This window comes from Mastigoproctus giganteus, chromosome 11 (assembly GCF_048544385.1).
Source record: "Mastigoproctus giganteus isolate SK-2022 chromosome 11, ASM4854438v1, whole genome shotgun sequence".
NCBI lineage: Eukaryota > Metazoa > Arthropoda > Arachnida > Uropygi > Thelyphonidae > Mastigoproctus > Mastigoproctus giganteus.
This window is the reverse complement of record NC_143585.1, coordinates 36,061,987-36,076,295: the sequence shown is the minus strand read 5'-3', so window position 1 is coordinate 36,076,295 and position 14,309 is coordinate 36,061,987. Positions and strand designations below refer to the sequence as shown.

Genomic DNA, 14,309 nt, shown 5'->3' with positions numbered 1-14,309 from the left:
CTGTTGCACATGGAAGACTGCTGCACAAATTGGAGCAGTGTGGCATTGGAGGCAAATTGCTTCTATGGATAAAGGGATGGTTGAGGGGGAGAATACAGAGAGTGGTAATCAATGGACACTGCTCATCGTGGACTAATGTTATTAGTGGAGTCCCTCAGGGTTCAGTGTTGGGTCCATTGTTGTTTTCTGTATTTATAAATGATATTGATGATGATATATCAGGCTTAATGTCCAAGTTTGCAGACGATACAAAGGTTGGCAGGGTTGTTAAGGACACTATTGACAGTATGCTGCTGCAACAGGATCTGGAAAAGGCTGAGCAGATGGGCTGAGGGTTTGTTTTGTTTGTTATTTGGTTTTTAGGAGCATTAGCAACTAAGGCCATATTGCTCCAGGATATGCGGTGGTCATTCCCTTGACTTTTCCGCATCCTCCGTATTTGGTGGTGACGGGCTCGAACCCCGGTCTAATCAAGAAGCGTGTGCTACGCACTGCTGCTCCTTCCCATATGGCTACGGAGGCGCCTTAGGGCTGAGGGTGACAAATGAAGTTTAACATTTACAAATGTAAAGTACTACATATGGGAAGCAGTAACCCCAGAGTAACGTATCTATGCTGACAATGGTAGAGAATGATAAGGACCTGGGGTAATTATGCAGACAAATATGAAGTTTTCTGAGCAGTGCAGATGGGCTGCAAGAGTAGCTCATGGTGTCTTGTCAATGATATACAGAAACTTTTCTAGCAGGGATAAGGAGGTGATTATTCCCTTGTAAAAGGCAATGGTCAGGCCACACCTTGAGTATAGTCAGTCCTCGTATAACACGTGTTTACACTACATGAATTCGATCATACACGATTTATAAATAGCGGAATGATATCTTATATAACACAAACCAAATTCGCTTATGCATGATTCGCCTTTGTGTTTACAAGAAATGGCAGTCGAACACAGAATCACCCCAACCGAACGCAACACGATAGGAATGAAGAGAAGATTTGAAAATGTATTTGTTTTTTATATCAGTGAAGGGGAAACACATTTCACCATAATAACGTAAAAACCAACACAATTCCAGCTATCGGTATAACCGCAAATGCAATTAGATTGAGTTTACTACCAGTTTATAACAGATTCCACTAGCAGAAACGCAACTGGAAATTGTTTTATGGTAGTAACCCGTAGAAATGTGCTTTAGTAAAATGTGAGGTGTTAATAGTGTATCTCTGCCTTTACAGTGTTGTTTATTCAGTTGCTACACCCGCGCAGCTTTGTTTGCTTATCTAGCGTGCCTCCTCGTTTTGTAATTGTGCTTTATTCCCTAAAAATTAGTAAAATACTTAAAAGGTGTGAAAAGAAAGCGTCCTGGTGAAGACACTGCAGATTCAGAGAGAAAAGCAATATCGATAAACAGAGGTGGACTGGATCAAAAATTCTTACCCGGGAAAATTTATAGTGGCCTCATACTATGGTTTATGGCCAAAATCACACCGGCCTCCCGCGTTTCCCTGGCAAGGCTTATGGCCAGTCCGCCTCTGTCGATAGAGAAAAAATATGAATTTGTGAAATGCCTTGAGCGAAATGAAAGACCATGTGATATTGCACATGCTACAGATCTAAATGAGGCAACGCCGAGAATTACAAAGAATGCAGAGAAAATTAAAACAACTTTCATAACAGAACAAATAAAAATGTAATTAAAATCCATTAGATTAAGACACAAAGAATTGGAAGAGATGGAACGGCTGTCATCTGTTTGGATAGAAATTCAAACAAAAAACAAGTTTGCTTATGATAGAAGCAAAGCATCATTAGCAATATTTTATTACATAACGATTATTTATTGTATTTGGTAATGTTTTGGTTACAAATGTGTGTTCAATCTTAGGTGGTCAGCACCTAACCTATTTTTCCCATAGGACCTGTTGTTTATATTGCACGATTTTGCACTGCACAAGGGTTTCTAGGAACACAAGTGTCATGCTATACGAGGACTGACTGTACTGTATACATGTCTGGAAGCCTCATTTCAAGAAGGAATGTAGAGCTGCTGGAACGAGTACAGAGAAGGGCAACAAAATTAGCAAATGGAACAAAGGATTGCTCTTACGAAGAAAAGCTTAAGTTTTGCAAATTACAGTGGCTGGAGACTAGGCAAAGGTGATCTGATAGAGGTGTATAAAGCCTTGAATGGTTTGAGCATGCTCAATGCTGATGGGATTCTTCCTCTTGCTCAGAATAATCACCTGAGAGGGCATAAATTCAAATTGAGGAAAGACAGATATAGGATAGATGTGTGGAAATTTGCCTTTAGCCAATGGATAGTTGGTTGGTGGAACAGACTTCCATCCCTTATTGTGGAAGTTGATAGCCTAAATAAATTTAAGGCTCAGCTGGTCAGGTATTTCAAACGAACAGAAGGGTTAATTGGGAAGGGGTTTTTTTTTTTTTTGGCTGATGCTGCATAAGCTTGCTTTCTTGCATCATATGCCTCTACTAATGCTACCTATGCATCATGTTGCTCAAGGAATACCTTAGATCATCCTACAAAAATACCATTATCAGACCTCTTAAGAGGCATGAAAAAATCATCAGAAAACTCACCAAGGGAACAAGTTCTTCTGACCGAAGTGATCTTTTGTGATGGTGATATTGCAAAGACAGTTGTCACTGAAGAAGTGGTAAGAAAATACCATGAAACGTTTGACCCATTATGTACATATTTCCAATTCGGAAATAAACATAATAATACCAGTGTAGGTTTGAGAGCTGTAGTAACCATTTTAGACATTAGATTATAGGAAATTATGCTGCAAATTTGTGTCCAAGCTGTTAACAAGAAAAATTAAATTCTCTCCACGTAGGAGATCTGTCAAGATGTTGCAGAAGTGCAATAGCTTTCAAGGAGATTTTTTAAAGGCCTGATAACAGGTAATGAGATCTGAATCTTCACATTATGATCCTTATTCTAAACACCAGTCTATGGAATGGACACGTCTGTTTCATTTTTTGTTCATTTTTTTAGAGAAAAGTTAATATAACTAAGGAAAGCTATTCCCAAACACTTCATATGGACCAAACACTTAATAAGGTTATAAATCACAATATACCTTGATAATGCCAGGCCACACCACACTGCCCATATGACTCAGATGAAAATTGCAAACCTATAATGAAGTGTTTTGCCTCATCCTGCATATCATCACCAGGACTTGGCTTCATCTGATATTTTATTTGGCAATATGAAGGGGGAGAGAGAGAGAGAGAGTTATTTTATTTGTTATTTTTAGTTTTTAGGAGCATTAGCAACTAAGGCCATATTGCTCCGGGATATGCGGTGGTCATTCCCTGACCTTTCCGCATCCTCCGTATTTGGTGGTGACGGGCTCGAACCCCGGTCTAATCAAGAAGCGTGTGCTACGCACTGCTGCTCCTTCCCACCTGGCTACGGAGGCGGCGGGGGAGAGAGAGAGAGAGAGAGTGTGCGTGTGTGTGAGATATCTTTACGGCAAACACTTTCTGAGTGATGAGGAACTGAAAAAGACAGTGACAAGCTGGCTCCAACAGCAGCACCTACCACACTGCATATGTGAGTTGGAAAGAAATGATGGGAAAAAATGTATTCATAAACAAGGTGGATATATAGAATAATGTATATATGCTTCCCAGTGTTTGTTTAATAAATGATATAAAGAGGCATTACTTATGGACCTTGTACATGTAAAATATATACATAATATTTTTATGTACACATATTATTATATATAAAATGTATACATATGTTCCCTACTGGGAGAACCATAAAAAAAAAAAAAGTAATTTTCAACCCTTTTAACATTACAAATATTCTTTCTATTGCTACCTTACATAATATTTTACAGCTTAAAGATGCAGTGAAGTTTGTACTCATACTTACGCTTTACTATTGATAACTTCACCAAAGTGTCCAGAATGAATATTTACAGCTGCAGGCGGATAAAGTCTGTACTCTGAATGGCTAGTACCGCCAAGATTTATTATCCTCAGTGGTACTGCTTCAAACTTCCTAAATTAAAATTCAGATAATGATATTTAAATAGAACAGCAGGCTTTTATAAGGTAGAAATTAAGATATTTAAGGTCTCAATAAGTTAACTATGAATCATACTAGCATTATATAAAAATATCTCAATAAGACCTTAGAGAATGGAAATAAAATAATCCATCATATAATTAAGATAAAATAAGATTTAAAAATGTGATAAAGGCAATAAAATTTTAATGATTAAAACCACTGCTGCTGCCTTCAAAGGAAACTGACCACCTTTACCAATGGTAATTCTTAACAACAAATCAGTACTAAATAATACCGCGCTAATCAGAGTCAGAGGAGAAGGAATAGGAAAAGATGAATTTTCCAAAACTGTGTGATAAAAGAAAATGGCATAAGAATCTGCACAACACCACTGCCACATATCCCACAAGAACACCACAGTTTTGAGAATGAAATGTGACTACCTCTATCTCTAGTGATACTACCTTGTGTAGTAGAAACATACATAAGCTTCAGCGACTTCTAGTACTAACAAAGATAGTTCCAGTAGGGACAGCAGGTTACAGGAAATGCCTGAGACATGTTCAATTTGTGGTAAGTGAACCATCGGATCACTTTAAATGAGCAATCATCTTCGATAGGTAATGTAAATATTAATACCTGAAACAACTCTAGAATATATAAATCTGTGCTTCACAAGATAGTATTAATATAGATAGTCACTTTTTTACTATTGTACCTGTTTTGCTTCAAAGAGCAGCAACTGCCATACAAATAAACTTTGCTTAAAAATTTTGATTCATATTTATGCAAGGTAACATTTTTTTTTTTCTTTCATCCTTCCTACATCTTGTTACCTGTAAGCAGAAGATTGCCCTTCAATTCTTATATCATAGTTGCCTTCATCCTGTCCTTGAATAGGATGTGCAGTGATCATGGAGAATCAATTTGTGTCATTTTCATTTAAGATGTGGGTTATGGAGAATTCCTCTTCTATGTGAAACATATGGCGAGACCTTGGTTAACATCTGATCTTTATTGGCACAGTGCTGTGAGAAATTGCTGTTGATAAAGAAAGTGGTCATCTTTGAGATGATACAGCAATGATAATTTAATTGTTTAATTTATTGTTATATCACATTTTAAAAACTTTATCTTAACTTACAATAATGATTTTATTGTAAAAACAGCTCCAATAAATTATTTTGGAGATAAATGCCTCGATATGTGAATTTATGTGCTGCTGCATATTATTATGAATGCAAAAAAATTAGTAACAAAAAGATATAAAATATTCTTTTATAATTAACGATAAATGCTGAACTATTTTAATGCTATAATTAAAATTAAATTTGTGATCAGCTGGTGGCACTCATCCATAAAAGTCAAAAAAAAAAAAAAAAAAAAAAAAGAGCCATAAAACATTACTTTACTAGACCACCTCTATTGCTAGAATAAATAACAACTGGGTAAAGTGGTGGGCACTTGCAAATCATACAACAAATCCTGAACACTAGATTTTCTGCAATAATTGACTACTAGTTCTTTATATGAATTCACTGAATACTAGTTCTTTGTAGGAATTCACTGAATTAATTCCCTGTATGATATATGAAGCATCATATAGAGAATTAATTATGATTTAATGAAAATATTAACACTATCAACCATACGCCATTTTATTTTTACCTTGAAAGGACACACGCATATTTAGGCCAATTAATTTTGAACCCTTCCCCAGTGTTCGATATACAACACTGGGGAAGTGTTGTAAATAACAAAGATAATTGCGCTGCACAATACTGTTGAGCAGAATAAAATGAACAGTTCTGGCATAGAGACATGCAATTTATATGGAGTGTATAAGTAAATATGGGGTGTTACAGAAATTTAAGCTATCAGTTATAATATGAAATATGCAGTAAATAAGGAGTACAATTATCTGTTTAGTTGTAGTCAAGTATCTGGCCAATCTGACTGCAGTCAAAATAAACGTCAAATCACGTGCAATCTAAACGTGTTTGTTGGTCAGTGCAATATACACTGAGTGACCACTGAATTATGACCACCCCTATGAAAACCGAATGCAACCCGCTGACCACGTGAAGTACGAGAGTGCGCAGTTAGTCAGTGGTTCAGTAGGTAGTAAAATTCCAAACATGATGGGTAAAAGGAAGGATTGATCGGACTTTGATAAAGGACATATTGTGGGTGCTCGATGAGCGGTGCCTCGAATTCTCAAACGGCTGAACTGGCGAGGTGTTCGAGAGACACTGTAGTTAAAGTGTATCAGAACTGGCATCAAAATGGTCAAACACACCCGATGGCAAAACTGCAGTGAAAGGTTGACGTTAGAGGTGAGCGCCGGTTCTGACAACTTGTACAGGCAAATAGGCACAGCACTGTTGAAGAGTTGACTACCCAATACAACATGGGCCAACCCGGAACAATATCTGGCATGACCATGTATCACACGTATGGGCTATACTAGCAGACGACCTCTATGGCATCCTCTCCTAACCGAGATCCATCAGCATAAAAGACTCGCCTGGTGCAAAGAGAATGCAAGTTGAATGTTAGAAGACCGGAACAAGGTGTGCTGGTCAGATGAGTCATGTTATTTACTCCACACCGTGGATGGTTGTGTACGGATTTGGAGTCAATAACATGAGGCTCTTCATCCATCATGCATGGTATCAAAAGTGCAGGCGGTTGTATGGTGTTCACTGGCAGGAACTTGGACCGCAGGTGCATGTGGAACACTGTATCAGTGATCTCTGCTATCGTCAACTGCTTGCTGACTGTGTACACCTTGCTATGTTACACTTTTTCTCAAATGGCAAAGGTATCTCCAAGATGACAATGTGCCAGGCCATCGGGCACTTGTTGTGCAGGAATGGTTTCAGGAACACAGTTCTGACTTCCAGCATATCGATTGGCCTCCGAACTCCCCCGATATCAATCCCATAGAGCATTTGTAGGACACTATGGAAAGGCATATCAGGCGTCTAGATACACCAATCATCTCCATACCTGCATTGCCAACCGCATTACACACAGCTTGGTTGAACATACCTCCCGAACGATTCCGACATCTTGTTGAATCAACGCCACGTCGGATAGCTGCTGTACTGAGGGAAAAAGGAGGACCTACGAAGTATTAGGTGGGTGGTCATATTCAGTGATCACTCAGTGTATATTACCATGGATTTTAAAACGTTGGCTGCCCTAAGCAAGTTTTACTACTCAATCAGTTTTTCTGAGAAAAAAAAAAAGGTGAGAAATAGTTAAAATGGGACACTTTAAAAATTTATACTTAATTCTGACACTATTACGGAAAATATGAACAAATAATATCTTTAATAATAGCAGTCTTGTAATACAAAAAAGTAAATTATGCACTTACACATACACACAGCATGAAAAAGTGAGGGATGGAGAAATAGAAACAGGATATGTAAACAAAAATACACGGCATAACTTCAGGAATGAGTTCCTCATATGTAGATAACAAAAATATTTTATATCAACATAGTTCCGGAAATGCTTGGTTTCCAAGTTTTGAAGGTCTGTCTATGACACTTAACTGTTCACATCACCTTATAGTAATTGTTCAAAATGTCCACCTTCTGCCTGAATACAAGCCTCACATCGACGTCTCATGGACTCGCGAAGCCTATTTCAAATTTCTGGCATGTTTTGTATTGTCTCACAACCTGCCACAATTCGATTGCAGAGAGTTTCCACATCAGCTACCAGAGTTGAATACACCAATGACTTTAAATGGCCCCACAAGAAGAAATCTAGTGGGTTTAAATCAAGTGAGCGTAGAGGCCAGGCAGTCGGTCCACCTCTACCTATCCACCAACCAGGAAACCTTCGATTCAGGTAATTGCGGGCTAGGTGGCTGAAATGTGCAGGAGTGCCATCGTGCATGAAGTGTGCTTGTTGATGAATGATCAGTGCCGTTTCGTCCAAGAAATCGGGCATGTTGTTTTCCAGAAAGCTTCTGTACGCCTGCCCTGTAAGTTTGTTTGGAAGTACATGGGGGCCCAAATAACTTATAACCAAAAACACCTGCCCAGATGTTGAAGATGAACCACTGTTGGTGATGTGATGGAAGAATTGTATGTGGGTTTTCCTCAGCCCATACATGCTGATTGTGAAAGTTTTGGATTCTGTCTCGTGTGAACTGTGCTTCATCTGTGAATATCACTAAGGCAGGAAAGTGAGGAGTTGTACCACACTGCTGCAAGAACCACTGGCAGAACATTACTCACACAGGGTAATCTGCTGGTGACAAGGCCTGTACCTGTTGCAGATGGTAAGGATACAGTTGGTGTTCTCGTAACACTCTCCAAATAGTCGAACGTTGAACAGCCAGTTGCATTGCTATTCTGCGTGTGCTGATTCCAGGAGTGGCATGCACAACATTCAAAATCTCCTCCTCTATTTCAGGAATCATAGATCTTGGTCGTCCTCTGTCAGCAGCAAGAGGTGTAAAGGTCCCATGTTCACAAAGGCAACGATGGATACCTTCAAACGTTTTCCTGTCTGGATATCTTCATTCTGGGAACCTTTCGTGGTACAAATGATGAGCCTCCAGAGCATTGCCGTCCGCCAAACCGTACATAAAGTGCATATCCGCTTGCTCGATGAGTACATGGTCGGAATGGAAAACCACCAGATTCTGTCAGTACCCTGTGATGAAGGAAATCACCTGCGGGAGATAAGACATTCCGGTTAATAACTTGGGAACCAAGCATTTCCAGAACTATGTTGATATAAAATATTTTTATTGTCTACATATGAGGAACTCATTCCTGAAGTTATGCCGGGTATTTTTGAGACACCCTGTATATTCTTTAAGGAAGCAGCTAAAAAAGATTCTAATAAATAAATAATTATAACAATGAAAGAATTAAGAAATAGTAGGAAGGAGTGTAATGGTCTTTGTATATATTACCAGTATTTAGAAAGAGTTAAAGGAAAGAAGGAACCATAGAGTTAAAAAAAAAAAAAAAAAAAAAAAAGAAAAAAAAAAGAATTATAGGTTCTTGTGTGATGATAAGTATGGTAATGATAATACTCTAATATTCTAATGATAAGTATGGCAAAAGTTAGAAACATTTGTGATAAAGTAGAAATGACCACTCCTGCACTAGATTTTTCTCTAATCATTAGGAATACTGAAGATAAGAAAATAGCAGGTAAAAAGCAGAGAAGACACATTCTCTCAAATTGTAAGGATACTACCATAAGTTGCCCTATATTGTACTACTAATAAATAGCATCTCTCTAAAAAGAGAAAATATAACATTGCTTATTAGAAATGTGATGACTTCCTTTTCTCACCCAGATGGCCATTTGGTGTTATCGGCACATAAATGGCCATCTGGATAATTATTTAACTATAAAACATTTTTGATGTGTAAACATCTTTGGTGGCACCTACTAAATTTCAGATGGTAGTAAAATCGATTTGTCACGATTTTGCGACGCAGAAATGGCATCATTTCCATTTCATAACAAAGAAAAGTGGAGTCAGGAGAGGAGATCATGCAAAGGATCACAGGAAGTGATCTTGGATGTGATCAGAGCTGGCATAAACCAGCTGGTTGCGGAATAACATTTATGATTCAGGGCATACCACTTAGGTGGCATTGGGCTAACCATTGCCACCTGTGGCAGAAACCTTTTGGTAACCAGAGAAATGGATATCTTGAGGGCAGTGATCTTGGATGTGCTTCAGCCTTACCAATTGAAGCACATTGTAATGTAGGCGTTATAGTACCCATCTGTATTACTGAAGTGGTTGCATATTTCCATCAAGAGGCAAATCATAAACGTTTTTCTGCAACCAGCTGGGCCGGTCAAGAATATCTGAATCGGTTCATGATTGGGAAATAACAGACTCCAAATTACATGTATGAGTAGAATCTTTTGCTTGTCATCGGTCATTCCCATTAAGTTCCAGAAGTCCTCGTTGGTCATCGAGTTTTCTCATTTCTTTGCAATTGCACTGAGTCGGTTGAGTGTAGCAAGCTCATTCATCTTTGTTTGAATGTTTGTTTGTTATTTGGTTTTTAGGAGCATTAGCAACTAAGGCCATATTGCTCCGGGAATATGCGGTGGTAATTCCCTGACCTTTCCGCATCCTCCGTATTTGGTGGTGACGGGCTCGAACCCCGGTCTAATCAAGAAGCAAGTGCTACACACTGCTGCTCCTTCCCACCTGGCTACGAAGGCACTTTGTTTGAATGATTGTAAAAGTTTCGAAAGGGGTCTTCTTCTCGTAGTCGCATTACAAGACTATGCAGGTCATTACCACATGCTTTGTCAGGGTCAGCATCGTCAGTATCTTGACACATTGTCTTACATATTTCAATCATTTTGCAAACGTCCAAGTCCAATTCATACAATTTACTATCTAGTATGAGCTCTTCATTGTCATCTTAGATCTTGAAATATTTCATCTCTGACAGTACAGTATCTCTGTTTCCTCATTGCGAAATGGAATGTGCTGCGTTACCATCTGGTGCTTGTACTCGAGATCCTGAGCCAAGTCATAGTTTCGATAGCGTATTATACATGGATACTGTCATTTCTTGCAGATCTCGTAGCACTGCATGTGTAATATGCAACAAAGCATCACAGAGTAACATAATCCAACATGATAGTATGATTGTAGCAATACAAATACTTGTACTGTTGCAATCATACTATTCAACAGATGGATACAATCAAATGGGTAATTAGGCTATTGACCTAACCTCTTCCAAACGTTTATTCGGTAGAGTAAGCAGCGGTCATGTATATCCTATTTATCACTAACATTGATTTGGTAGAGTAAGTAGTGGGTGTGAGCATAAATTACATCATTCACGATTTCAGTTCTAGCTGTTCGAAATTTAGTAGGTGTTGTCAAAAATGTTTACACATAAAACATCTTTCGTGCATACAGGGTTACACACACGATTTTTTTATATTTAAAATACATATGTACTTTTAAATATTTAAAAATTTAAGTATTTACAAACCTATCACTGCAACGAAGGAAAACATGGTCAAAAGAGTAAGTAGCATCATTAGAGGTAACTGAAGAAGTGAAGAGCCCAAATACGAAAAATTTTTCATATGATGACATAAATGTGGCAGCTAAGGTTTTATGTACTTTCCTCTCCCTTAAAGATACTTCCAAAGTTGTGTTTCTCCGAAACTTGTACCAACCTATAACTTTCTTTAAAAATAAATAAATAAATAAAATAACAAAAAAATAGCATTAAATGATAATGAATTTATAAATAATTAATATTTATGAATCAACACAGTCTACAATATAAACTGATCCATACATCTCCATAAAATGCTTTTATAATTTGTGATAAAGGCAAACTTTCACATGGACTGTTTTCTTTCTCCACTATTGATGTTAAAAGTTAAGTGGTTTTTAATATGCTCGATAAAAGGCATTATTTGCAATTGTATAACAATATGTATTATTATGAATAACTGTATGATTTCATATAACACAATAAATTAATCTTATTTATTGAATCTTAAATAAAGGATATTCAATTCACCAAACTAATTAACCCTTTCACGAGTGAGTTCACCAAATGTGTGTGGGCTTGGGCATTCAGTTTTTCCACTATGAACCAGCTCTGTGAAGCGAGTTTATCCACAGAATTTGAAGTCTTGTCATCCTCTATATTAATAGATGTAGAGAATGTGGTTACATCCTCTACATCTATTAATGTATCATTTGATTCACTTTCTTCAACTTCTGGATTTGAATTCAGAGAATTTCAGTTTGTGGAAGCCCAACTTGAAGCCTAACAATTGCATCATCCTTAAACTCCAATTTTCAGAGTTATTTTAATATTGCCATCAATTATAGACTGTCTACTATTTAAACAGACAAAAGATACCAACACGAAAGATTAAAGACAATTCATACATTAATGGTAACATTATTTCAAACAAATTTCAAAATATATATGTACGTACTCCAGAAAGGAGTAATTACTTAGTAGGTTACATTTTTTAATCCTCTTTGAGATTCCCTAATTATATTTTAATCTTCTTCTACTTTTAATATTTCAGATTGATTGGCATTTGATTAAGAATATCAGACAGTTGCAATGATCAAAAGAGACATGGAGTGAAAAGGACCTAAGAGAAACAAAGAGAAAATAATAAAGGAAGTCCTGAATAACAAAACTAGATACAGCTAGTACTCTACATTGCAAACAAATATCTAGAAACATAACAAATAAGAGATTTCCAATACTATAAAAAAGTGCAATATCATTAATATCAATATCATTAATATATCATTATTAGTAAGAAATGGAAAAGATAGACAAATGCAATTACTGCATGTAATCAACAGTGTTTTCTGCTTCAAAACTTGTAATTTTCATAGTGAAGATAATCCCATTCATTTTATAGATTGATGTGATTCTAAAGAAGTGTTTCTCAACCCACAGGTCATGACCCACTAGTGGACTACAGAAAGATATGAGTATGTTAAAAAATTTTTGATAAAGCACAAGGATTGCATTAAAAATGAAATAAATTATAATTGGACATGATTTAGATAAAGAAAATTGAGTGATTAAATAAAATATAATGTATATTAGTGGCTAAGTTTTTGTTAATTATATTTACACATTTGTTAATTATATTTATACTTTTAACAGAAAAGAATAACTAAACATATGAAAGGTTGAAAGGGCAAAAATGAATTCTGTCTGTAAATACTTCAATAATGAGGGATGCTTTTTTTTTTTTTTTTTTTTACATTTCATGTGGGCTGTGTTTTAAAAAAAGGTTTAAAAAATGTTGTTCTAAAGCACATTCATATAAATATATTAGAGCAAAGATTATGTAAGTGTGTTCTATTCAAATTCTTGGATAAACTAAAATCTTTACAAAGTCAACTGAAAAACAGATGCTAAATTCAGATACTTCATTTTCAATGATAATTTCAAAAGCAAGCTGTAGCAACATTCAAGAAACTACTTTACAAATTCATATTGTTGGCAATCTACAAAAAATATTTGAACTATAATAACAAGAATGGCCATTTGAGGATAGTTGATTGCTGGAACAAAAACTTTCATTCAGTTTTGTGGAAGTGGGTAATTTGTATAAATTCAAAGAAGAGTTAGAAAAATTATTAGAGGTGATTGGGAAGTGGGTTTTTTTTTTTTTTTTTTTTTTTTTTGGTTGATGCCACATAAGTTTGCTTCCTTGCATCATTTGCCACTACTAATATTAATTTCATGCATTAAAAAATTCCTCTTTTTATTTGCGCTCCTATGTAGCTTCTATCTTTTCTTGTGTCACAGAACACACACATGGAGCAACATATCTTTTTATTTTTTATTCCACATAATCATGAAATAGACCAAAACAGATGACTAGACAACAGATATAGTTAACAACAGAAAACAAAATGGAAAGAAATAATTATAAAATTTTAGGAGACTGAATATTACACATAACAAAACAGTCTGCAATAGTTCAGGAGTTTAGGTACGTTGTGGAGAAAAAAAAAACTATCAAAGTCTTTAAGAAGGCAAGGGGAAGGGAGAAATAAACAAGAGAAAATTCCTTGCATACAGAAAGAACACAGTAAGGACTGAACCCTAAAGGATAATGTACAGGATGTCTCTTTTATATTTTATCAAACTGCACAGGACAGAACCTATTAGAACTTGAATAAATCTTTACAGTTTGCATTAAATAATTAATAAAGATTCAGGACAAAAGCATCAGACTGTGAGAAAATTTACAGACATATAAGTTAGTGCAAATGAATTGTCTATAGGCAGTAAATTAACCTAAGTTATCATTGTGGTACCATTTCATTACATCCGTGAATGACTTCACAATGAGTTGCCTATTCAGTTATACTTCGAATAAGTAATGCTTTCCCCCCAATAGAGAAGACTATTGTTACTTATTTTCACCACCAACCAGATGGCTGTTTCAAGGCTATTTGGCCCTTCATAGGTGGGTATACCTGATGGTATAACAGCTGACAACCCAGTTTTGATATTAAGTCCACAATATAAAAGATGCTAAATGGTGCTTAGTAGTTTAATACTTAATAAAGATTCAGGGCAAAAGCCTTAGATTGTGGGAAAATTTACAGACATATAAGTTAGTACAAATGCATCACATCTATTGGGGAAGTGTTACTTATTCGAAGTATTACTGAACAGGTAACTCATTGTGAAGGCATTCACAATATGAGATGTAATG

General features: G+C 36.3%; 1 protein-coding gene across 1 annotated transcript in view; it reads right to left on the bottom strand.

Moving 5' to 3' along the window:
- Positions 1–3,913: 3,913 nt before the first annotated feature.
- LOC150077904 (BRISC complex subunit abraxas 2-like) overlaps positions 3,914–14,309 on the bottom strand; it is a 67,078-nt gene continuing 56,682 nt past the window's right edge. Inside the window, exons 4-5 of the mRNA XM_090384401.1 lie at positions 11,075–11,274; positions 3,914–4,046 (exon numbers count right to left, since the gene is read on the bottom strand). Of these exons, the coding sequence (XP_090240527.1) occupies positions 3,914–4,046; positions 11,075–11,274 (333 nt within the window). The remainder of the gene's footprint in view (positions 4,047–11,074; positions 11,275–14,309) is intronic.